Source organism: Trachemys scripta, chromosome 1 (assembly GCF_013100865.1).
Source record: "Trachemys scripta elegans isolate TJP31775 chromosome 1, CAS_Tse_1.0, whole genome shotgun sequence".
NCBI lineage: Eukaryota > Metazoa > Chordata > Testudines > Emydidae > Trachemys > Trachemys scripta.
Genome location: NC_048298.1, coordinates 97,587,105 through 97,614,544, shown reverse-complemented (window position 1 = coordinate 97,614,544; position 27,440 = coordinate 97,587,105). Strand labels below are relative to the sequence as shown.

Sequence of the window (27,440 nt, the reverse complement as noted above, 5' to 3'; positions counted from 1 at the left end):
CTTGAGTGCAGGGGACTGGACTAGATGCCCTCTCGAGGTCCCTTCCAGTCCTGTGAGTCTACGATAATACTTTGTCCTGCTAGGAGTGCCAGGCACAAGTTGCTATCTGTAGGAATTTGCTACCTCAGGGAGCAGTTTTTTACAACAGGAGTTTCTTACACTCCACCACCGCTCAGTCACTGCTGCGGGGAGCAGAGCCCTACAGGGCGCAGTTCCCTGCCCCACACGCTACGCTGGCGTGGGTCTGACGCCATCAAAGGGACGTTCCCTTGGGGCGGCTGCTGCGCGCGCGCAGTCCACACGCCGCCTCTTCTCGCCACCCGCGGCCACCCTTCGCCCGCGCGGTGCATTGTGGGAGTGGCGCCAAGATGGCGGCGGCCGCCGCCGCTGCTGCTGCCCTGAGCTGGAGGCGGGTCCCTTCGTCCACCGGGCCGGTGCCCCGCTCCCGCCACGGGCACCGCGCCGTGGCCATCCGCGAGCTGGTGATCATCTTCGGGGGCGGCAACGAGGGCATCGCCGACGAGCTGCACGTCTACAACACGGGTACGGGGCGCGGCCCGCTGCGGGCGGGTCCGGAGCCGCCGCCACGGCCGGGCTGGGCGCGCTGGGGCTGAGCGGATCTCCCCAGGGAGCCAGGGGTGCGGGCGGGCATATGGGGGTACACGTGTGTGAGGGGGCGGGCGGGATGTTTCCTATCTCTGCTCCGCTGATTTCCGTGGGACTCGGGTTCAGCCCTGGGTGCCTGGCGGCAGCTGCTGTTGTGTGGGCTGCAGGCCGCTGAGAGAAAAATCTTCCCTAGATTTGGGTCCTACTGGCGTTGTGCCAGCATTTGAATGCCGAGGCTGGGTTTACTCCCTCTTCTAAGGCAAAGGAAGTTAAGTCCCCACGTGTGAATCTGTCATATTCTCCTCTTTAGCTAGGGAGGGTTGGATGGAATTGACTGAGAAGGTGCCTGTTGAGCAACTGGAGAGTAGTTTATTCCTCTTGTCTCTCCTTCATCCTCCAAATCCCACTTGTTCCTTCTGGTGGCAGCTCAAGGCACTGAATATGAAGAGAAATAGTTCTGGGTTAGAAAAGTGAATGTGGCTGCATTGGGAGTTTTTCTAGATAGCCACTCCTGAAGACTAACTTTATATTATTCATGAAAGTTTAGATGCTGAAAGATTTACTGCACAGAATCCCATCCGACTGGGATAGTTGTGTAGAATTTCAGTGTGTGGCATAAGATGGGGAATAAGTAGGCTGCTTCTGCTGGTTGGGATAAGAATTAAAGGACACCCAAGTTGAGAAAATGAGAGCTATACCATCATTTTACCTCTCCAAATGCAAGTACTCTAGAAACATATAAAAAAAGCAAAAAAAAAAAAAAAAAAAAAAAAGGTTGTATGATTTTTGTGAAAGCATTTTAGCTGAAGTCAGGGATTGTGAAAATATTTTGAAGGTAGCTCATTAAGAGGAGAAATGTTAGGTTTTCTTCTGAGCAAAATTTTACCATACCAGCTTGCAGATAGGACTTTGCTACACTTTAACAGATGCAGTCAGTTTAAAAACCCCACTTTTTAAAATGTCCTAATCTTCTATAGTGTTATAAATAACACAGGAGATTGGGGAAAGTGTTATTTACATTTTACTTTGTGTATTTACTGTATTTCTTGTAGAATTCGTTTAATAGTTTCCCCTATTGTGTGCAAGTGTGTGTGTGGGAGGGGAGGAATCTGACAGCAAAAGGGGAGAAAAATATTTACAATAAGAAAATTCAAATGTACATGTATTACTGGTAGGGGTAAATATAACAGAACTTTTTAACTCTGACTAGATGTCAAATTGACTGTCCCTTTAAAACACTGTATGGTAGTAAAAGGGTATGTGACTTTGACCTTTATTTCATTCACAGTAGAAAGATGTCTTTTCTTTGGGAAAGAGTCTGTGGAAGTCAGTGAGTCTGAGTAGTGTGAGAGACTTTTACTAGTTACCTGGGCCATGTCTTCTCTAGGGATAATAGTGAAGAATTCCCTGCAGTTGTTAACATTAATTCAGTTTCTGCACCAATCTAGTTAGACTTTGTGATAGCAGGGTTAGATGACATAGTGCTGAAAACAGTGTCAGTAATGGGAACCACATCTTCACTAAAACTCTGAAAGTTGCTAAATTCGATTAATCTGAACTGGTGTTGGCAATAATGGGAATTTTTTCAAAAGGTTCTCTAGTGTCGACAGGGGCATAGAGTATGTGATCTAGAACTTAGTATAGGAAGCCAGAACTATTTCTGTTGTGTGAGCTTGGGCATGACAGTTACACACTTTGATCTTGTATGCTCGATCTGGGACAGTTCCACAGATTTGTCACCAAAAAGAATGTCTCAGATATGGGAATCTCCCTCACATCCTCTGCAGTGAAGACTGATACAAAGAATTAAATTAACTTATCCGCAATGGCCTTGTCTTCCTTTAGTGCTTCTTTAGCATCTCGATCATCCAGGAGCGCCACTGATTGTTTGGCGGGCTTCCTGTTTCTGATGTGCTTAAAATATTTTACTATTAGTTTTTGTTTTTTGCTAGTTGCTCTGCAGATTCTTTTTTGGCCTGACTAATTATACTTTTACACTTGACTTGCCAGAGTTTATGTTCAGTAACACCTGTTTCACAGAGCAGTGATTAATGTGTTGTTTCCATCAATTGACTTGCTTTTTTATTTTATAACCTCTTTATTGTTATCCTTTCCCATTCAGAGCCACCTACAGTCAATAAAGAAGAAAAAGTGTCTCTTATGTGTCCCTCTTTTGATGGCAGAGTTGTTAAAGGAGCATCAATTCACTCTGTTGGTGTTAAAAAATTTTTTTTTTTATACTATAGCTACAAATCAGTGGTTTCTTCCTGCTGTTAGAGGAGATATTCCTCCAGGCTGTGCAGCCCATGGATTTGTCTGCGATGGTACCAGAATATTAGTGTTCGGAGGAATGGTTGAATATGGAAGATACAGTAATGATTTATATGAATTACAGGTAAGAAACGCAATAAAGACCTTTCAGTTTTAAAGATAGCAAAATGGATAAATGCAGCAAAAAGATTCCACTTCTATTTAAGTAAAATAATACATTGAGTTTGGAATGATCTGACAGGCTGTGACTCTTAGAAAGCTGGCGTGGATAAGCATTGTAATTAGGTTTTACTTCATCATTAATTTATTATCAGTTGTTACTTAGCTTTATTCCTGTTTGATTTAGGAGGGTATCAGGAAATATTCAATAAATTAATACTCAACTAAACATTATACAGAATATATGCAAAGAATAGTCCATGATGTTATCATCTTGACTCTCAAATTACACTTATTGATTGTATGTGAGCAGATTTGATTTCTGAAGCTCTTTTTTCTTTTTTTTCCTCCCTCTTTCTCTCTTTCCTCCCCCTCCCCCCCCTTAAGGCAAGTCGATGGCTGTGGAAAAAAGTAAAACCTCAGCCTCCATCTATTGGTTCACTACCTTGTCCTCGACTTGGCCACAGCTTTTCTTTATATGGTAACAAGTGTTATTTATTTGGTGGCCTGGCAAATGAAAGTGAAGATTCAAACAATAACATTCCCAGGTATGCTGATTTGGGTTTAATCAAAATATATAAATAATAGATGTAACAAGACACAAACCAAAAAAGCTTCCAAACTGTTCAATGAAGAAGAAATTTTTTTCATGTCCCAGATGGTAAAGTGATGGAATTATTAGAAATGCATGTTAGATAGCCTTTGCAAACTAAACCTTTGCTATAGTCTTCCCATTAGGCTTGTTGCAGGGAGAACTGGCTAGAACAGAGGTGGGCAAACTACGGCCCGTGGGACCGTCCTGCCTGGCCCTTGAGCTCCCTGCCAGGGAGGCTAGCCCCCGTCCCCTCCCCTGCAGCCTCAGCTCATCGTGCCGCCAACGCTCTGGGCGGTGGGGCTGAGAGCTCTTGCCGGGCAGCGCAGCTGTGAGAGCCGCCGGGTGTAGTGTATTAAATTGCTTCCCATAGGAATGTGCTACTTACGGTGTACTACTTATGGCTGCCAGTCCTGAGGTTGGATAAGGGGCAGGGGGTCCCTGGGGGCAGTCAGGGGACAGGGGTGGTTGGATAGGCATGGAAGTCCCGGGGGGGCCTGTCAAGGGGCGGGGGTGTGGATAGGGGTTGGCGCAGTCGGGACAGGAAGCAGGGTGGGTTGGTTTGTCGGGGGTTCTGAGGGGGGCAGTCAGGAGGGCAAGAAGTGGGGGGATGGATAGGGGATGGGGTCCAGGCTGTTCGGAGAGGCACAGCCTTCCCTACCTGAGTGTAGTGTATTAAATTGCTCCCCGAAGGAATGTGCTACTTATGGTGTACTACTTACAGCTGCCAGTCCTGGGGCTCCGTAAGTAGCACATTCCTATGGGGAGCAATTTAATACACTACACCTGCCCTCCATACCGTTTCGGAACCCCAATGTGGACCTCAGGCCAAAAAGTTTGCCCATCCCTGGGCTAGAAGCTCTGACATATTTGCAGTGGAAGCTGAATAGACTGCCGTTTTGTGGAACTCCAGGATTAGCTACTAAATTTCTGAACAGTAGTCTCTCTCCTTCAATCTCCTGTTGGAAAAACATCAGATGACCTTATTGGGTATGTCTACACTGCAATTAAACGCTCATGTGAACTGACTGGGGCTCAGGCTCAGGGCTGTTTAACTGTGATGTAAGTGCCTGGACTCAGACTGGAGCTTGGGCTTTGGCAACCTGCAACCTGGGGGGATTCCAGAGCCTGGGCTCCAGCCCAAACCCAAATGTCTACACTGCAGTTAAACAATCCCTTAGCCTGAGACCCACAAGCACGATTCAGCAGATATGGGCCAGCCACAGGTGTTCACTTATAATGTAGACATACCCATATATATCTTTATACAGTGCTTTGGTATGCTATTAGTATTTTTAATTTAAGTTACTTTAATTGAAGTTCCCATGAGTCTTCCTGCTTCAATGGATTTGGGTTGGAAGATTTGTTCACTAGGAGGTTGTAGAGAACCATGGGATGTGCTGCATTTACAAACACTTCAAAGTACAGTTAATTTTAAATCAACACACATTGGATATCAAAACTGAAAATACTCTTTCTCCCCCCCCCCCCCCCACCCCCCGTGATCTGCAGTTAAGACCACTTGCAACTGGCTAGCTGCAGTAAAGTGCCAAAACTCTATTCTCCCTATTAAACAAGATTTGACTGAAACAAGTATCAGAACTCGGACAGTTCTCTAAAAGTAACTTGCAATAAGTGGATTTCATTTAATTCAGCAATAAATGGTGAATTCCCCCTTCACTGACCAACCCAAGGGCATTCTGCTCATATTCTGCTGATGCACCATATCAGAGTGTATTTATCATTTACAGTTTTGCAAGCAGCTCTTCCATTGCTGAGGAAATTTGTTCAGATGTAGTGAATCATGCTAAGAATCTTGGTGTCACTTTTGAATATGGCTTTTTTGTGGAATGCCACATGTCAAAGATGGTATGAAAGCAGACTTTCTTCAATGTACAGTTTGTGCCTGATATCTACCCATATTTTGTTCCTCGTTAAATATCATCTCAGTATTTTTAGAATGAATACTGGCCCTATGTTTAGTTTCCCTTTTATAAATTGGATCTTCCTCCTTTTTGCTTGTTTGAAAAGAATGCTATTTTGTGGAGTTTGTTTTTATTCTGTTTGTAGAGCCCCTACCATCAAATGTTTGGGTACTGTAAAAATAAAATCATTATAGCTCTGCTATGATAACCTTTTGGGGAAAAAAAAAACAACAACTTAGAGGTGAATTTTAGACCCTCAGCAATGTTCCCTTTTATAATCCTTCAGTTATATTTTTCAATATCTTCCTAATATTACACTAGATATTTAAATGATTTCTATGAACTGGAGCTGCAACATGGTTCTGGAGTTGTAGGATGGAGCGTTCCAATGACCAAAGGGATCTTGCCTTCTCCTCGAGAATCCCACACAGCCATTGTGTATTGCAGAAAAGGTTTGGGAAATCCAAAGATGTATATTTTTGGAGGGATGTGTGGCTGTCGACTTAATGACCTTTGGGAGCTTGACATAGGTGAGTTCGGTCAATGTGTGAAGCAGTTTAAGTGCATATCTGGTGTTGAGGAAAGTGAAACCCTATGACGACCACTGATATGATATATAAGTGCAGTTAACACATGATTTACTGACATCCAGTGTGTAGTTTTAATGCCATTTTATTCAGTGGGACAAGATGTGTCAGATTTCTGTGACTGTATTACTTTTACCACTAACATACTGCAACATTCACTTGCACACCGAGATCATTGGTTTTGCTAGGATATCTTAAATATTCTTACCAAAATAATTAAAAATTTATTAGCCTTAGTGAAATTTGAGATTATAATCCCATTTCAAATTGGTAAACAGGTTTGTCAACCTATTATATAACTCTGAAAAGGACAGTCAACATAAACATCATCTTAGTGTGAAGTTCTTAAACTGTGTAAATATGCATATAGATATTAGCTTGAAAGGGGCTACCTTCCTGCTTTGTTAAAATCTAATTAATAGTAGGTACATGCACAGTATTTTCTGAAATCTAGGAAGTGATATGCACAAATAGCTATATAGGATATATTTATTACTCTACTGAAATGCTATCTTATTTTTTTTTTTTTTTTTTTTTTTTTTTTTTTAGAAACAATGACCTGGTCAAGACCAGAAACTAAGGGGACGGTGCCACTTCCTCGCAGTCTCCATACAGCCAATGTAATAGGAAACAAGTATGTCTGTTGTTAAAAGCTCAACTATAGAAAGGTACACCTAGTAGGAGAATGATGATATAGTGTTTCTGTATTGGATTACCCTTACCCACCACTGTACAACATAAAACAGCTTTGGCCTTGTGGAATGCTCTTCTGGATGTTGTGCCTTTGTGGAATCTATGGAAATAGCAATGTGCCATCATCTAAATTAAGGCTGTTAGTGAATTTTAATATTATTACTATGACTATTACATCCTTCCCACGCCAATGTTGGCGTACAGGGCAGAAACCAGTCTCTTCCATTCCTCTCTGTCATTAGCTGCTGCTTCCATCTGCTCTGTGGTATTGAGATCAACTCTTCTGCTCTCCCTGCTAAAGGGTGGTCTTAAGGTTTCTTTTGGCCACCCTCATTTCCTCACACTCGTTGGCTTCCACTTAACAGCATCATGTGGGAGCCTGCATATTGGCATCCGGAATACATGCCCCAAATATGCCCAACGCATCCTTCTAATTCTAGTGGAGACGAGCTGCTGGTTGGTAATTTCTTGGATCTCTTTGTTGGTAGATAGTAGTAGGTACATAGTTTTCTGTATTCACAGCTTTTCACCTCACGCCATAACATTTAACAAATTTCAAAAACTCATGAAAATAGAGACAGCTTTTAATACATGTAAATAACCACCCATGCGCTTTTGCGATTGCATAATGATAATCCATAAAACAGGTAGTGTAATATTTGAACATATGGTAACACATACAATTATCTGAAAGATGGGTCATTCTATAGCTTTTTAGGGACTTCAATATTGTAATATACTGGAGTTGAAGAAAGAAAGGAGAGAGAAACATTCCAGATACTGAGTGAGAGTAGGGAAGGGGGGGGGGGGGAGTGTACGTTGAAATGCTAAACTTTAGAGTGATATTTTAAAAAGACGTATAAATAACATTTAGCTTGAATAGATGTTTCCAGGCAATACTGCTGCTAACAATTTAGGGGGAGAGAGGTAGAGCTTGATCATTACTTGTACCTTTTCATTTCATAGGCCATCAAAGTGCTGTGGAAATATATACACACATGCATGTGCACCCTCCCCCCCTGCCCCATAAACTTCCATCAACAAAACTGAATTCTGTATCCAGAATCATTTAATTAGACTGAGTCATGCATGTATCTAATTCTTTCCCTAGTTCCTTTGTATAACTATACAAAATAACACCTAAAATCTGGAAAATTGCTGTGTATTCTTTTACTCTCTAGATCAGTCGCTCTCAACCTTTTCAGACTACTGTACCCCTTTCAGGAGTTTGATTTGTCTTGCATACCCCAAGTTTCATCTCACTTAAAAACTACTTGCTTACAAAATCAGACATAAAAATACAAAAGTGTCACAGCACACTATTACTGACAAATTGCTTACTTTCTCATTTTGACCATTAAATTATAAAATAAATCAATTAGAATATAAATATTGTACTTACATTTCAGTGTGTGTATGTGTGTATATATATATATATAGCAGTATAAACAAGTTGTATGAAATTTTAGCTTGTACTGACTTCGCCAGCGCTTTTTATGTAGCGTGTTGTAAAACTAGGCAAATATATAGATGAGTTGCTGTACCCCCGAAAGACCTTGGAGTACTCCCGGGGATATGTATATCCCTGATTGAGAACCATTGCTCTAGATTACTCTTTTACCTGCTAGCATAACTCAGTCCATCAGATAGCTTTAACAAAGTAAATATACTTGCTTCCAATTTAATCTCCGTACAGGTTGTATGTATGGGGTGGGGGAAGAAGAAGAGTGCCCTCTGAAGCAAGATCACAACTTCTGATTTTTGTTATTCCTAAAAAATGTTATCAGATTGTATTTCATACAACGCATTTCTAATTCTGATATCTGACAGTCTTTTAAAATGGTCTGTTGTGAACAATACATGGAAGGGCTGTAAAAGTTCTGTGTAAATGTTTAACGTCTAAATATCTAGCAGTTTCAGGTGCCTTTATTGATAATACAAAATTAATACACCTCTGGCATATTTCTTAAGTGTCCTGGTGCATAATGTGGCATATTTCTCGTAGTTATTTTGCTCAACAGTTGATAAGTGTAGACCTGTAACAGCACCGATTAGAAAGAGACATGGGGCATAAACAAACTCTTGTAAACTATGATTGAGACACTAAAATCCTGTAAATATTCTGTTTTTGTCTTAGAGTATGTAGTGAGATGGAATGATGCAACAGGCCTGGGAATGTTGTTAATTAGCTTTGTCTTTGTCTTTTTTTTTTTTTTTCCCCCCCATCCCTCTTCCCTTATTTTTAGAATGTATGTTTTTGGTGGATGGGTTCCACAGACAGTGGAGGATGAGATTTCTGCTCGTGATGGTGAATGGAAATGTACCAGTTCATTTTCTTATCTAAATTTGGGTTAGTGTTTCTGCCCTTCTTGATGATGATGATAAATTGAACACTTGTTTTAACAGATGTAAACCTATGAGTAAAGTCTTAAAAAAAAAAAAAAAAAAAAAAAAAAATTCTTAGGTGACTTTAGAACTAGACACAAGTTTCCTTTTAGTTATGCACACTAAACTACCTTAGGACCCATTCCTTTTTACTCTACATTTCCACATGATGCAACCAAAGATCAGGAAAATGGCTTCTACAAATTTGTCTCCTCGCAAAAAAAAATCAATTTGAGTGTGGGCTCAAATGACTTGCCTGCAATGTAGATGATATCTGGTTTAACTTCAGAGGTTAGAGAATATTGGAAACATTAATGATTCAAATGAGTAAATATAAACATATGTATATTCTCACAGATGATCACTTTCCCTTTGACTAGTTAGGTGGATTATTATCTGTATTCCTTGTTTTGAAAACACTTATTGAATGGTACTGATTATTTCAAGTTTCACTTACTAGACACCACGGAATGGATAGGTCTAATCTCAGATTGTCAGGAAGACAAAAAGAACTTGTTACCCGGGCCAAGAGCTGGACACTGTGCTGTGGCAGTCGGCACTCGTCTGTACATCTGGAGTGGTAGAGATGGTTACAGAAAAGCTTGGAACAATCAAGTTTGCTGCAAAGATCTTTGGTATTTAGATACAGGTGTGTAAGAACATAATAAAAGTACTATAATCTGTTGTACATCTTACTACAATAGAAACTTGGCATCATACCTGCTCAGAAGTTTTGGTCTATAGCAAATTCAGTGAACTTTTAAATCTCAGATTTTTCTAGTAAAATATTGCTTCAGTGTTGATGCATTTAAAGATTATTGTTATGGCTTTCTGCTAAAAACAATGATCTATTTCACAGGCCTCAAATTCCACAGGCCTGCAAAGAGGTTTTATGAGGCTAAATTCAGTAAAACACCTCTAAGATTCTTGAGTACAAGATGCTGAGGGCATATTATCTAAACATTTGTAATTTTTTTTTCCTGATGTGCTCTTTACATTTGCCTTAATTTCACTTTATTGTTGCTCCTACTGCTTTCACCACGCTAAACAATTGCTATATTTGGTGTTTGCACAATTCAGGTACTTGTAAAAGGTTGTGTTCCACTCTTAGTTGCTTAATGAAACTATAATATTCTCACGTTTTCTCATAGGTCGTCTTCTGCTGCTTAGCCATTTTTGTTGAATTCTGTCCAATTGCATTCAGTGCTAGAGATACTTAGTCCAGTCTTCTGGGTGCATCCTCAATAAAGCTGTCTAGGGAGCCTCTGTTCTCCGTGATCTTTGAAGTGATGCCTCTGCATGTGCAGCATAAAACCTCATTGTTTTTTCTGCTGCCAAATAAGTAAGAAAAGGCAGGAGACTTGAAAAAATGTGCCTTGTATGACACTCGAGAGAGACAATTTAGTGTTTTCTGGCTTTATTTGATAACCAGTTTGAAAAATGCTTTTTGTCACGTGGCCTATGCCATATGTATTTGGAGAAATGAGAACCCGTTGATGTACTGTCATTACACAAATATCATTTGAACTGCAATGAAAGAACAACTTTAAATATTCCAATTGTATTTAATTGGTGTCTTTTAGAGAAACCACCAGCACCATCACAGGTACAGCTGATCAGAGCTACAACTAATTCTTTTCAAGTAAAATGGGATGAAGTTCCTACAGTTGAAGGATATCTTCTTCAGTTAAATGCTGACTCCCCAGCGCCTACAGTGACAGGTGGAACTGTGGTTCCTGAGACTGCACTGCTGAATTCACAAGGTAATACTGCAATATTTCCTTAGATGAAACGACATTTCTACAAAGGTTCCTGTAGATACCTTAATTTTAAAATGGATAGTTACATATGTAAGATAAAGAGGCAGATCCTTGGCTATGCCTAGGGAGTGCACACACTGCAACTCAAGAGTTGAAAATCTGATTGTAAACTGCCCTTGTGCTTCCTGACCCTGAGTTGGCTGAATGGTGGAGTGGTTCCTCGATGTAAGCTAGAACTTCATGAGCCTGGAAGTGCCTTACAGAGTCAAACTTTTGATATGAGGCCGGAAAATACAATGCTCAGAATGGATTTTGTACTTTGTTATATGATATCCTGAAATCTAGCTGCGACTTTGGCCAGTACGTGAAGTAGTGGGGAATGAGTTCAAAGGTAAGTTTAACATCCTATTTGTATGTGACTTGAAGGAGAAGGTAGTGGGAAAAGGATTTCCATTGATTTTGTTTGCTCTTACAGTTTCATTTCAGACTTAGTGCTACTGTAACTAGAAACAGGGATTTTGACAGTAAGACAAAGGGCCTGATTCTCATTTATACAAAAGTGCCTTCATACTGCTCTGGCGCTTGCTCACTGGGATAAAATAGACTCCATATAAAGCATTTTAATGCTTCATAGAATCAATGGGTGTTTGTTTTTGTTTACCTGTAAGGTGGTTCTACTCAACAGCAAAGTCTATAATCAATGACTATCATCCTTCCTCCAGGAATCAAGCTGGATCTTCACAGCCAAACAAATCACATGGTTCCTAATCATGTAAGTGTAAACTGAAGATTCTCAAATCAGGACAATGTTTTAATGATGGTCTCGCTTCCCACCCTAATTTGCCAATTTTAAAAAAGTCTGAAATATTTTTAAGCTTAAAAAATGTACTGCTTAATTTCATTACTTTTGTTCTAATGATGCTACCTCACTTCCTGATTGAATGGAGCGTCTTGAAAAGCCATTGCTGATGATACAAGAGGGAAGCTGCAGTTGCACTGAGTACTTTATGGTAGCTGGGAGCCTGATCTCAAGAAGAAAATCTTCTTCGTCATCAAAGTCCCAGCAAAATGGGTACAGGGAGGCAGAGAGGATATGCTACTTTATTAGAGCCTTGGTGAAATTCCTTTCTTTGTAGCAGGCTCCTAATATGGTGTTTTGGAAGCCTGTCAGTAGCAGCTGGCTCCTAATATGGCCGTTGGAAATCTGTGAAAAGCAGTGTGTGTACAGCTGACTTCCCTTCTGCCCTGTTAACAGTAAAAGAAGGGTCATTAAAAGAGAGATTCTGGTTAAAAAGACTTAAACTTTCAAAAATCTAGATTAGATCATAAATGTTTAAGGCCTTTTAAAACAGGCAAACTTGTGTGGAATCAAAAATTGAAGACACTTAAAGACTACAACTTGTTCCTCAAGACTAATTGGGGATCTTAATGAAATACAAGTTTTCTTTAACACTATAGTTTCCTGCAGGAAGCCTGTTGGTATGAGTATGGAAGTGGGATTGCTAATAAAATTTCTTAATTTTTTTTGGGATATAGTTGAGCCTACGTAATTGTACTTTATGTGATTATTTGCAAATAAACTAAATGTACCTGATAACTTTTAATGTGCACTTCCATTTAAGAATATCAGTGGTTTCCAAAACAGAGCTTTGAATGTTACAAGGACACTATCAGATCAAATTTAGAATTTATGAAAAGCTTGTTTTACAAGTTTAGTTACTTCCATCTTTATTTGAAATTCCAGTGCAAAGGTTTTATGAACAAACATGTCCTTGCAATGTTTGCAGCTCAAATTGTAAACTTTAACCATTATTGTAAACAAACAATTGCTTTCTTTTTGGCTAGGTACAAGTTACATCTAATTCACTACTAAAACTAGAAGCTAAAGAAAATATTACTGAACCTGAAAACATTGTTACACAAGAAGCTACAAAGAAAAACCATCTAGATTCTAGAGGATTCAAAGAGTCAAATGCCCCCTCGCTTTTGCCAGCGTGCACCTTAGGTAAGAGTTTATTCAGTAGAGACTAAAGAAAAGTTGGAGTTAAAATCTTGCAAATACAGCAAAGCTAGAATATTTGTGTGTTTTTAAAATTAAGCCTTTCATGAAGTATTTATTACTGTACATATTTATAACAGTGGGGAAAGATGAAACCATAATTTGTCCCTAGTTGTGCTTTAAGCAAAATAAAGTGTTTAGTTCTGTCACTATAATGACAAATACTGGCTATAAACAGCTCTCTACAAGAGAGAGATCTGTTGCTACAGGTTGAAAATTGGCATGCCAAAGTATCAACCCAGAAACTAACTTCTACAGTTTATAATATTCCTGGTCACTTAAATTGCATGCACTGGCAAAAATTTAGGATTTCAAGGTTGCAGATGTTTTTGCTACTAGGAATTGCTTTCTGATCAATGTTAAAATGTTTACCTCCCAGATTTAATGCTTAGCAGAATAACAGAATTTAATCAGATGGGCCTATTTTATCAATCAAGGAACTAAGAAGCATCTCACGTACCTGTCTGTAGTTAGGTATTTTTGTGTTTTGTGTAAATATATCAACTGGTATGGGGGGAGAAATTGATATTAATTAAATAACACCAAAGTTGGTGTCTGGCAGGGATCTTACCAGAGTCATTCTAGTGTGAATCTGGCTAGCATCAATTCCTATAGCAGACTAAAAAACAACTAGATTAGGCTGATATTTATCAATTGACATCAATATTGAAGTTGAATTAATATTTTCCATATTGCAGGTCCTCAGACTTCAGCAAATGTAGCTGAATTACATGACTTGGACATACGAACTGTAAATCCTGATGCTTCTGTATCCAGTACTGTCTCCAGCACACAAACTATGGTAACCCAGCAGGCTGTTAAAACTGAGTCATCAAGTACAAATGGGGCAGTTGTTAAAGATGAAACTTCACTAACAACATTCAGTTCAAAATCTGAAGGTTTGAAATGTGTTTCACATACTGTATTTTGAGCCATATTTATCTAAGGCCATCCAACTTCTAGTGTGGGAAATTTGTCATCTTTGAATAGTGGCTAGGATTGAAATAATGGTTCAGGCATTGATGATATTGGACAAGCTGAAAGATCTCTGCCCTGGTCTTACTTTAAAATGAGGATAATCCTTAAACACCTTTGTAAACCATTTTGATTTGTGTGGGTGAAAAGTGCTACAGATGTTCATTATAAGTTGACAAAAATCCACGTTTTAGATAATGGTAGCCACCAATTAACCAAATTTATTATTTTAGACTGACCACCTCATAATGTATGATTGAAATGTCTGAAATGAGCAGGTTAAGTAAACTCCATATATAAACAATGCCAATACAAAATTTCTTGATGGAAGTGAATATGCAATATTTGCCATCCCCTGGGAGCAGTAACTACTGGTTGACCCTCTCCTGGTGATGTCTTGCATACACAAGCCTATTCTAAAAATTTGACACATAAGCACAGAATACAAATGGAATAATTAGATTTGTCTGAATCTTAAATAAAATTATTATATAATGTAGTGAATTAGTTTTTTTTTCTCTTCCAAATGGTGGATTATTTTAAAAATGTATTTTCTGTATTCCTTGTTTAGAGTTCACATGATCTGTACTGATATGCATGAGTAAGGCTCAGGTTATGTGACTTCAGAGACTTCCATGACATTTTCCACTTCAGCCCTGGGGCGACAGCTGGAGCTGTCAGCCGGTGGGGGGACTCTAGCACTCTCAACCAGCCTGGGGCATCCCTGGTGGTCTCAGGAGCAGCGGGGGGGACCATGGAGCCGCAGCAGCTGTGGGTGCTGGACCTCCCTCCCTCCCCATTTTGTCACGGTTATTTTTAGTAAAAAGTCAGGGACGGGTTACGGGCTTCCATGAATTTTTATTGCCCATGACCTGTCCGTGACTTTTTACTAAAAATAACCATGACAAAATCTTAGCCTTATGCATGAGCAATACATTTAAAAGTATTCATTGCCTAGGTTTAAAATTTAGGTTGTTCATACTGGGTAGGCAATTTCTGCCCCAGTCTGATTTGTTTGTGTACAGTCCAATACTGATGTAAACAGAATTTATATACTACTTTAAGCCATAACTATTAATAATGCCACTGCCTTAGAATTGTGTAGGTCTAGTCTCCTGTTGATGCTACCATTTTAACTGCAATGGCATGCAACACCAGACACTCTTAAGAGTTGTTCTGTAAATTTAAAACCAGCAGTTAGTTTAAAAAAGCTATTAAAATTGTCAGGTTGTAAATAGCACTGCATGTAAAACTTACCAAACTACGTCTTAAATACTGAAGAGACTTTTGCAAGAGACACTTCTCACTGAAATCCATTTACAAATTTTATAAGCTATGAAGTTTGTCTTTACATGTCAATTGTTTTATGTGAACTAATGTTTTTAATATAATTCTTGTTTCCAGTTGCTGAAACTACTTTTATAATGCCTTCAACCAAGGTCAGCACTGGTCACACAAATAACTCAACTGTGCACTTATCTGTAAGTATGTGACATTGCATAATAAAACCGAATAATTACATCTCTTCTTAGTCTCAGGCCCCTCCCAGTAGTTAGTTATATTTTGTTTGAAAGAAAAACATGATGCGTTGCTTAGTAGGTTGCTGTGAATAGTACTGATGAAAATTATACATTGTATCCAGTCTCTCAAAAAATAAGAGCTGTGTTGCAAACAGTTTGGTTTGAGAGAGTGTAAATGAAACAACTACTCAGGAAAGGTGGGAGGAAATTTAACTACATTTCAAGTGTAGGACCCCATTTCGTATCACTCAGTATAGTACAACTATGTGCATATAGCTGGTATGTGTAATAAAGTAATAAATGCATTCTGTAATTAGTACTTCGATTAAAATAGAAGTATGTAGTCTTGCATACTTTAGATTAGGCATTCTGCATAGTGTCAAACCTATAGATAATTTAATTAAGTTCTTTTTGAACTCTGAGATGAGCTAATATAGAACTACTTGCCCCTTTGGAGGTGACAAAAATTCGAATGTCCTTCCTAGAAGAACCTCTTTTCTGGGGCAGTACTCTTAGAAATGGCATCAGAACATCAGTCAATTTGTATTTCTAATTTGTATATGTTTTACTAACATATCTTGGCACATACTATCTGCATACCTTTCACCTTATGTGTTTGGAAGTACCAGTGTTTTTAACAAGTTTAACCACTCAGTATTTTAACTGCATTTGTGTAGTAAATGTATATTTGTTCTTTTGAAGTACAGCAACGTGTAACTTACTGGAGTGACTGGGAGTTCTTTTTTCATACATTTTAGTTTTGTGAAATGTGACTTTTTTATGTTGTGTTAAAGTATGTGTGGTCTATATAACGTGTTCCTCAAAATTAGAAAACTACTCCACTAAGGCAGATGGCAACAGTGAAAACAAGAGAACGACAGTGGTACGATGTAGGAATTTTTAAAAGCAACAGTGCTTTGGTGAGCCAGTACTATTTGTTGCCAGAAGAAAAATTAAGCATCTCCAACAAGGTAAGTGCTATTTGTGTATTCTTAATTTTGGAATGTGTTTCCCATGTATATTAACTGGTAGAGACTAAAGGTTTGGGAATTTCTTGGTTTGGCACACTGTGGAAGGAGCTAGTGCTAATAGGAGTTCTGGATACAAAGGATGCTGGCAGATATCTTGCTTACTTATGGTTTTTCTGAGGCTAAATCTTGAACCAGCTGAATAAAATGCATGATTATAGGGAAGGCGCACTTAAGTTTTTACTAGTTTTATGCCAGCGTTACATAGGAAATAGCTCTCAAGCTGGTAAATTTTCAAACCAGGAGGAACTTTTTGTGTGTGATCACTGGAGGTATGAAAACGTAGAAACTGCAACTGGATTTCAAAATTAAGAAATGGTGTGGTTTAGCTATACATTTTTAATCTAGTATCTGTTTAAATACAACTTTGAAACTTATTCACTGAGGTCTCTTCTCCTTTAATTGTGACTCTTTTTAATGCTCATTAACATTGTTTGACATTACACATGTCCTTAAACAAATGAATGAATTCTGTATTGGTTAGCAGCATAGTGACTTAAAGATTTATACAACTTTATTTTCATGTCAAGTCAAAGTTATATCTCATGACTATAAACAGCAACTTTTGAAATAAAAAAAAAAAGTTAAGGGACAAAATATAATAGCTTGGGCATAAGACTATACATTTTTTCAAATGCATAACTTAAAAAGCTTACTTGTGCCAGTCCCTTCACTGTCTTTTTTTTTTTTTTTTTTTTAAATCATTTACACTAATGCGAGAAAGCAATCAAAAAGCATTTTTCAGGAAGCGAAAATAGGGATTACAGTTTTAATTGTTTTTTACCTTATCTATCATTCCTCTGCAGTAGGTCAGTGCTTTAATTAGTATGATTTTTGTAAATTACTGAAATAAAAATATATATTTAGTTTGTTTAAAGAAAACTCATAGAATTGTGCCACTAATACAAAGCAATGTATGGCAACTCCTGTGTTCCCTGCCAAAGCAAATAATTTCTCTTTAGTCCAGTATCCTGCCTTTATCGCTGACCATAATCAGATGGAAAAAACAAACAAGCCATAATATGTTGTGTTCAGTATAACAGAGCACAATTCACAGTGAAACAGCAGCTGAGGATTTCTTTATTACTTCTGGGGATTATAAACTTTCCCTAAACGCTTCTGTTATAAGGGCTTCTCTTTAACCCTTATAACAGTTTGACCTAACTTCTTGGATCTACTGTGTACATACTGTTCACGCACACTTCTAAAATCACTTTACATTTAGTTTTTGCTTAAACTGAGCCTGCCAGCTGCTAATCTATTAGGTTAGGTGTGATTTTTTTTTTATAGTGTTTTACAGGTAAACTTATTTACTCGAATTTTGCATTATTTAAATTTTCAGGTGGAAAATGCAGATGTTCCAGACTACAGTTCACTTAAGAAACAGGATCTCTTTCCAGGCACTGTGTACAGGTTCAGGGTTGCTGCAATTAATGGCTGTGGTGTCGGCCCTTTCAGTAAAGTCAGTGAATTTAAAACCTGCATTCCGGGTTTTCCTGGGGCACCTTCAACAGTCAGAATCACCAAGGTGAGAGAGCTGGTTAGGATTTCAGTTTGTATAGTGTTGTGTTGTCTCCCAAACCTAATCTGGTAATTTCTGGGATTTTTACTTAAAAAAACTGTCCTAGCATATATTGTCAAAAGTTGGTGGGTAAATTCTACGTGCTGTAACACTTTTTTGTGTGGCCTTCTTGTTATGAACCACATTCAGACACTTAACATTGAGATAGAGGTGTTGATGAAAATATTATTACCGGGTAACAAATACTTTTCTCTGATCAGTACAGACTTTGTCTAGTGTTGTGTTAAACTGTCTCTGTCCTGAGGTGCTTGCAGCCTAAAAGAAAAGGCCCGACAACAAGACATTAAAAGATCCAAAGAATGGTGATGTTTTAGAATGTTGGTTTTTTTATAAATCAGGTAGTAATCATGTTAAAATGTTGGTCACTCTGAGAAGTTTTTAAAATGACATTGAAATTTAATATTTGTGTCTCAATGACTGTTTTTATTTGTAAGTGTACAAATTTAAAGATGGGGTTTTTTTGTTTTTGTTTTTTTTAACTGCCAGCCCAACAAATTCAACTTGGGATCTGAAAATCAGTCTCTGCTTTTTCTGGCTCATGTTATATTACCAATAATACATTTTTAAATAGTTTCTTCCATTATTTACACTTACACCACCTCATTCCCTTATTTGTACATCTGGAATCCCGGTGTTTGTTCTGCTCTTTGTTTGTTTTGCATAAGCTAGAGTAGAAGTTTTGTTTTCCATACCTGTTTTAGCTCAGGCTTGCTATCAAGAGTAAAAGGTAGTAAATGCTTTTGTAAGTAAAGTAAGCAGCTGCGACTCAGAACAAACATAAGGATTGGTGGTCTGAGTAAGAATGTGCCTTTTCATTCTCTGTAGAGTATAACCACACTTAAATGGTAATGGAACTTTATGTAATGTGCTTAATTTACAGTTGAGTATCAACACATTGTGATACTATAATGTTTCAAATTTTTCTCCAGAGTGTAGACTGTATTCATCTTTCATGGGAGCCACCTGTTTCACTTTCTGGAAATATTTTGGAATATTCGGCTTACTTAGCTATTCGTACCACACAAGTACATGAAAACCCAAATCAGCTTGTATTTATGAAAATATACTGTGGTCTTAAAACATCATGTATGGTGACTGCTGCACAGCTTTCAAATGCCCATGTTGATTACACCTCCAGACCTGCTATAGTGTTCAGGATTTCTGCAAAGAATGAGAGAGGGTATGGACCAGCCACGCAAGTTCGATGGCTTCAAGGTAAAGTGGATACCAAATGTAGTGTTAAATGGGATTTATCTGTACTATGAGAAAACTATTTATCAAACTGTTGTTGAGTCCATTTTTCCTTAGCAGCATGCAGCCTCTTCTGCCTGAACGATCTGTAGAGTTTTTAGAAATATTTGGTCATTAATTTAAGTTCCGCTTAAAACTTTCAGACAACTTGTTCTATTAATTTGGATGCAAGTAGAAGCTAAAAAGTAAAAAAATACTGAATCATTATACTGGTTCACCCCACAGGTATACATTATCAGAAAGAACCCAACCAAACTTTAGATTCTAATTAGCTTCATTTCAACTTCAACATTTTTGTCCTGCTGATACTGCCAACTAACCTAGTAGCATCCACTGTTTTGATTGGATCCTTCTGTCCTTTTTCCTCTTTAATCAGAGAGTAATTTATTGCCTCTGTATGAGGTGTCCTGATTTTGTTCACTTCCAGTAAGAGCAGTGAAATCACTGCTTTCTCTTAAGGTTTCTGAAATTGTGTTAGTATCTTGGCTTATTAGGACAATGAGCCACTTGTTACTACTTTCTAGCCTTTACATTTAAACCAGTAGAACAATTGCAGGGCTCAAACCAAAAGTGAGCTATTAGAAAACAATATTGTTCACACTTGAAAACTGTTTCTCTAATCTGGGGGAAGACCACGTAGAAGAGTTCAGTTTGGCATTTACTATTCCAGCCCTGCTTTGAGGGTTTTGGCAATAATCTATATATTGAAATCTCTAGATACAAGCTTCAAGAATATGGTCTGTTTGAACATGTCAGACCACTTAAATGTTCCATGACTTCATATAGATAATAGTGTGTCTCCTTCTTTTCACAGAAATGAAAACATCAAGTTCAAAATAGAAGCACCATAATACAATTCAAGTTATGAATGTAGTGTTTAACATTTGTAATATTTTGTAAATGCTCCAAATATTTTATTTTTGCATTGTTTTTATCTTAAATTTATACGAACACTTTTTTTTATATTTTAAACATCAGCATTATGCAGCCTTGCTCAGGTTGAACTACCATATATGGAAATTCTTATAGTGAAGATAAATAATTAGATACTGACTATCTTCTATCAACAACCATTTTAATAATTAACGTTTTAACAATCACTGCCTTTTAAATCTGAAATTGACTCTTGAAGCAGAATTTAAATTTGTTACAATTGCAGGTGTACAAGATTAACCGCCACTTGTGCCAGTTTTAAAAGATTTCGTAGAGATTGCCCATGTTAAAATGTCATTGCACAGATAACTTTGTAAAGCCTCATGATCTCTGTTCAGTTGAAGTTCTTATACCACATTCATCACTGTGGTATCTGAGTGCAAGGTGAACATTTCCATTTATTATGGTATCTTAAAATGTATAGAATATTTTAATATATATACTTTTTGTAAAGAAATGATTTTTCTACTATTTGTAACAAATATTTTAATCTTTAAAGGCATTCCCTGAAGATATGCAAATACTAGGAAACTTAGTCACTTCTGTTATGAAAAATATAAATGTAATGTAAATGCACTACTATTAGTTGGGATTATCCTTTTGAAGTTGTACAAATCTTAAATCTGTAAATATTCTTAATGTTTACAAAGAGACCTCTCTGGTCTACTATTAAACCCTTCATGAGGATTCATCCATTTTTTTTTTTAAACCCATATGCTTTGCTTCCAGCATATGCTTGCTTTTTGCACTAATAAGAATTTAATGTACCTCATTCTTATGTTTGTAATCGCTTGTGTTGCTTCCATAACATTTCTGTAATATTTTAGTCTAAAAATTTAACCAAAGTTAAAATACATGGTAAGCAGTTTTGCACATATTATATGCTAATTCTTATGACATATTTATTCCAGTTAGTCTTCATAACTGCTTGATTGGTAAAATATACAGGTAAAGCAATCAGTTCAATACTCCCATTTACCTGTCAGTCATTTTTCATTAATTAGATAGCTGTTTAGCTCAAAAAGCACTGCTGTTAGGAATAGGTTGATCCATTCCTGTGCTAAAGAAAATAGAACAAATGTAAACATTTCAATGCTATTTATTTTTAAAAAATCATTTGTTTACCAAAGTCAGAGTAAAATGGCTGAATTGTGTGAGGCTACTAGGTGAATAGATTTTGAGGCAACTAATAATAATTTTTATTAAATGAGTTACTGCACATGTGCAATGAAGTTTATACTTTGCACTTTAAATTTTTCCTTCGATGCCAAAAGAATATACAGCAAGATGGAATTACTTGCCTTTTTCCCTTACATTTACGTTAAGAACATGCACTGTAAATATGTAATCTTAAAAATTAAGAATAGACTTGCCTGTTTATTTTGTTTTGGTTTTTAATGGGGGCATAGATATTTGGTAAAAGATTCTCAAGAAAAGATTGGCTAACCCAAATATGCTGAAGTAAATTTTATGGCCAAACTTTAGACTTCTAAAAGTCAGGGTTTATAATGGAAGTGCTGATACAGCCTTAACACAGCCACAATCTGTGATGCCATGTAAAAGCACTGGGGACTTTACAAATCTTCGTTGTAGAATTGATTGTGACACAAGAGTGTAGTATAAATAGTTCTTCTCATAACAATAGAAAACCTGACAAGAAAAAAACTTGTGCATATAGTGTTGATTTCAACAGATTCATTTGAAGCTGAGTATTCACATCATGAATTTTTATATAGGGTTTTTTCCTGCAGACAAAGTTAAATGGGCTTAAAAACATTAGTATAATGATCTACTTTATCAGTTATGACCTTGACACTACCCAGTAACTAAAATCTCCACTTACACGCAGGCTGTAACTAGAAAAGTATAACTTTGCTTTTCTTATTAGTACTGTGAAAGATGCCTTTAGAAAACATTTGTTGGTTGGTAGCTGTGATTGTAGTGATATTATTTAAGAATAAAATCTGTTGGGTACGTCCATGGATGGAGTTTTTGCACTTGGTTTCATATACTTTGCACATTTTATTTTTTAAAGGGTGTGTCACGTTGACCAAAGGTAAAACTGTGGTGTTTTCAATCAAAATACGATTTCTGTGTAAGTGTACTTACAGCTGGCTTTATGTAAGTTTTCACTCTCTTCCGTTATCCCAGTTGGGTAATGTTTGAATAGTGAACATATGCAAATCTCCTGTTCCGTGCTTTGCAGTTTTACTTTAAAATTAAATTACGTTATACACTGTGAAAATGCACATTGAGGTCTGCTTCTCAGAACTGTACTTGCAAAATGTCTAAATCCCACCTAAGTTTCATCTTAGAGAAACATTTTATTTGTTTATAAACTAGATATTGGACAAATATACTGAGATGTCATCTGTTCCAGTTTTTAAATTTATTTGAAATACAATTGAAATTAGCTGTTTGAGAAACTGCATCAGAAGTCCTCATTATTCCATATTTGTAAATGGTAAAATACATGTAAACAAAACACCCACATTGATCAGAATACAGTATCAGATTTGTAGAAATTTCAAGGGGTTTGGTAGACTTTTCATGAAAGTTCTGACTATATAAGTAGAAAAGTTATGCTAGTTGTAGCAGATATTGCAACAACTTAAGAATGTTTTTGTGAAATTTGAAATAAAATGAACGAGAACCAACATTTTGTGTTTTTAAAGTAATTATAGCAATATCTTCTAATATAGTTTGAAGTAGAGCACATGATGACCAAGCCAGAAACTTTGGAGATATAGTTAACGATACTATTGTTAACTGGTATTTCAAGGTGGTTGATTTGAGGTGGTTATAGTTTTATGGCTTGTTACTTCAATGATCTCTATAAAGAAAATTGACGTTTTGTACAATGAAAAAATAATTGAATATATCTTATTTCAAAGCATTGTTTATTCTTTGTAATAAAGTGGTTGTCCTATAAAATGAGTTGTGTGTCAGTACTTTAAATTGAGAACTACTTGTGTACAAATTTCAAAGGTTAGAGTCTTCTGAAAGATTTTGTTCTTTTAGGTTTTAAACTTAAGAATTTGCTTTAAGAGGTACAGAGAAGGAGGGCACTTTCATAATACAGACATGAATGTCAACATTCTGTACCTTTACCCAGAACAATTTTAGATTAAGAAATTTCTGGACTATTCAAATGCATCTCTTCTGCCTGTCCCAAAGAAAATTGGATGGATAAGGAAAGACAGAGCAGATGTGAGTAAATTAAAAAGTCTTTGTTTCTTCTTCCTGGTCATGACTGTAATAACTTTGACAACCTGACTTTTTTTTTTTTTTTATTTATTGAAAGCAAAATACTTCCAAATGAGAATTCTTCATTCTTATATAAGAAACATTTGTTTCCCAATGAACAGCAGATGTTCTATAAATGTTCATTTTGCAGTTAAGATTAAAATACCTTTGTTTTTGCTTATTAACAAACCTCAGGTGTTATGATCAAAAATAGGGAATGATTCTCACGGTCATCTAATTCTGACTTGGAAGCACTAGCAGCAGTGTCCTTTGAAATTTTTTTTTTTTTTTAATGGTAAAAATATCTACAGTTTCTTTGCCAGACTTGAGCTGTTTGCTTCAGTTCACTTGACAGTACTAATCTGTCAGTCAGCCTTGTTTTGATGTGCCACAACAGTATCTTAGTATTACCAGTTATTCAAGATTGTTCTACTTGGATGGTTCCAGGACACTTTGAAAATTGTGTAGAAAAGTTGTTTTGACACTGACATTCAGAGGTTGTTTGAACTGCATATTTTAACTGCAAGTTTATAAATAAACAAGAAAACACCGAAAGATTGACATATCACAGTGAGAAAAGACATTAGTGAGGGACTCATCCCAATAATTGCATTGACCATGTGTATGTGACTCAGTACTGCTCACTAGATGTTCTCCAAACCCATGAGTGGTTAGGTTATCACTGAACTTAATTTCTCCTCCTGGTCAATACCCATTATGAGTTTGTTTTCTATAGTGTTTATTACCTTAGACCTTAGTCCATCCCGTGCTTTGCTGCACATTGGGCTACCCACATTTGCCATCCTCGCCTGTCAATTGCCCTTTTCTCCAAATCTTCCCCTTTCACGTTGAGGTGCTTGATGTCGTTCAGAACTGTTTGTTTCCATGTTATTCGCGGTCGTCTTGTGTTTTTTCTGGCTTCAATTCAAGAGCGGTATTTGGTACGTGTCATCAGTCTACTGGAGGGACCTGAATGAGGAGAAAAACTGCTAAAAAAATTACCAGGTAAGAAGTTTCTTGGTCTGTTGCACAACTTCTCTCCTCATTCATCACTAATGGGAAGTAGCCAGCAGTGAATCACAGAAGTAGGGGGAAAGGATAAGCAGGTTTAATTATAGCAGAATAATAGGCAGGAATGGAAGTTCTCCCCTCCTTCCGTATAAAGCAAGGAATTGTAACCAGCCCAGAAGCATGTTCCTACCAAAGGTGGCTGCTGCTGCAGAAGACTGAAAATGTACTCATTCTTCAGGTGAGGTTCCTACGCTTTCCTAAATGCTCCTAGGGCAGAAGTGGGCAAACTACGGCCCGCGGGCAATGTCCTGCCTGCCTGGTCCCCGGCCCCTCCCCCGCAGCCTCAGCTCACCGTGCTGTGAGCGCCTGCCGGGCAGCACGGCTGCGAGAGCTGCTGGATGTAGTGTATTAAATTGCTCCTTGTAGGAATGTGCTACTTACGGAGCACCAGAACTGGCAGCTGTGGTAGTACACCGTAAGTAGCACATTTCTACAAGGAGCAATTTTAATACATTACGCTGGCCCTCCAGACAGTTTCGGAACACCGATGTGGCCCTCGGGCCAAAAAGTTTGCCAACCCCTGCCCTAGGGACTTCTGGGAAATTATTCACAGATGCCTAGCGTGCCAACTGGTGGAGATTTTAACATCTTGCTTGCAACAACTTTGCAGCCATCAGGCCTTGGCATTTTGGATAGAATGAGATGAACGGAGTACAGTTGGCATATGTACTCTCCATATGCTTGAGATGTACCTTTAGTGTGTTAGGAATACCTATTTATGGGAAACGTTCCAGACGGAGTGCTAAGAGATAGAACAAAGTGATGGGACAACTCTTTCCCAGGGATTGCGGATTGAGGCACTTACTCATGAACAGAGGTTTCTGGAACTATAAGAATATCCTTTTCCTCACACGTGGTTCTTGTATAGACAGGGGAATTAATTCCAAAAGTTGCCTGTTGGGAGGGAAGGACAACTAGAAGGGCTGGCCTGGGTTTGCATTCAATGTTTTGTTGGGTTTTTTTGAACATGTAAAATTTTAAAGATAGTGTGGCTGCTTTTTAAAACCCAAATAAAAAAAACCTTAAGGCTCAAATATTGTCTTCATAGAAAAAGGGGAAACATTAAAACCTGAGAGCTATAGTGAGTTACTGATGACAGTTTTGAAGGTTTTTATATCTAACAAAAAATGTGAAAATATTGCATGTCACATGTACAAGCGGTCAGTGTAAAAACTATTTCAAACTGGTTTTTGAAAATACACAAACTGGGTGCTTGTTCCATTCAAATTGTTCCCTTCAATTGTGAAAAGTGGAAAACCTGTGTCTTGGGTTGCAGTGTTCTCATGTTATGGTAACATTTCAGGATCTGGTATTCTGATTTTAGATTGTGAATACATGGGTCTTGTGTACAATGGGATTTAGCTACCACTGCAATCCCCTACATAGCTACAATTTACACCAATGAAGTGTGGTTTATTTGAAATGAGGGTAAGATGCCTTGATTATAAATCCTATATAGGCTAATGATAGGCAGTGGTGTAGCTACAGCTAGTATAGTATAAGATCTTGAAAATGTTTACTCCTGGTTTGTGTTTAACAAAAAGAAGAAAGAAAAAAAAATTATGGTAGGAAAACTTCTGTAAAATGAAGAATTTAGAAATAAGAACAGGAATTCTAGTTGCCCTAAACAATGTATCAATTACCTGGGGCTAGACTACTTCCTAGATAGAAAAATGAGGGAGATGACAGGGATATCGATTGGAAAACTGACAGTGTATACTGATGAACCTGAATTCTGATGCCAGTTACTGAAAACACAAAAGGAGTTGTAGCAGTATCACTACCTTATTGGAGAGCCTTGTTAATAAAGGACAAAGCAGCCAGAAGTATATGAAATGTTATAATCTTGTCTACACCGGCCTAACCCCAATCTTCACAATTATTGTGAAGAGGAATATCTGAGGTATATTAACCTTTAAATTACATAGGCATGTATCAAATGCCTGTGCTGTAAGAATTGGGCTTGACTTACCCCCCTGCAACTGCCTAATCCTCTGAAGATGCAATTCTGAGGAAGTAAGTAGTGTTGAGACAGATCGGTGACTTGTCTAGTGTAGAAGCCCTAGAAGCAAGCAGGCTGGCTGGCAGGCACTTAAATGTCCCAAACTAGGTTCCTAGCATAGAACACATCCTCCTCATGATTAGGAACTTTTTTGTGTTAAGTCTATGATTTGAGAGATTCCCTGTTGCTCCAGGTTGACTAAGCAATGCCTTTCTACAATGTGATCTGATTATTGCTGGAGGAGGGCAAGACATAACTACTGTGATGTGTCTTACGAGTATAGCTGGTGATACTCTCTCACTGTTTACTGCTGTCCCCATCGCCAGCTGATGCAAGAAGAGCTGTGGTGATGTGGTATGGATTCCTTTCAAACTTACTGGGAGAATTACTAAGGCAGTAACTGAAGAGACTTGTAAGAAAACCTAAACCTGCAGATTAATCAGCTCTACTATAACTAGTCAGAAGAGAGACTAACTGTGGCAGATCAGAGACAAAATGGCTAGCTCATAGCCTTAAGTAAATGAAACAGCTAGTACTGGGCTGTAGTTCCCCCTCCCATTATGTAATAATGAAATGCCTATGGATGAGCAAATCAGCAGGTATGTCACTATGTTGAGTAAATGAGGACCTGGCTGTTCCTGGCTCAGTCTACCTAAAGGAAATGAGGCAATAGCACAAGCAGTCCATATGAAGTCATTAAAGTTATGCCCCTAAATAATAGCTGGTATGCTCCTTCATGAAATTGGTTGCTCATGCTCAAACCCTAAGAGCAAGAACTGGGATATTAATTGGAGA

At 37.8% G+C, this 27,440-nt stretch overlaps 1 protein-coding gene across 2 annotated transcripts; it reads left to right on the top strand.

Annotated features, from left to right (window-relative positions):
* The first annotated feature begins 357 nt into the window (after positions 1 to 357).
* On the top strand, positions 358 to 23,254 carry HCFC2 (host cell factor C2). Of its 2 annotated transcripts, XM_034778509.1 has the most exons (16): positions 358 to 543; positions 2,853 to 3,001; positions 3,424 to 3,584; positions 5,875 to 6,083; positions 6,690 to 6,774; positions 9,080 to 9,183; positions 9,679 to 9,867; positions 10,802 to 10,981; positions 11,701 to 11,750; positions 12,824 to 12,983; positions 13,736 to 13,936; positions 15,417 to 15,493; positions 16,363 to 16,503; positions 17,903 to 18,088; positions 19,072 to 19,357; positions 20,208 to 23,254. In XM_034778509.1, the coding sequence occupies exons 1-16, from the start codon at positions 369 to 371 to the stop codon at positions 20,231 to 20,233; spliced, it is 2,379 nt and encodes a 792-aa protein (XP_034634400.1). In that variant the 5' UTR covers positions 358 to 368; the 3' UTR covers positions 20,234 to 23,254. The 2 variants fall into 2 exon arrangements, with proteins under 2 accessions (XP_034634400.1, XP_034634393.1); XM_034778502.1 differs by lacking the exon at positions 20,208 to 23,254 and having other exon boundaries at positions 19,072 to 20,197.
* Positions 23,255 to 27,440: the final 4,186 nt, after the last annotated feature.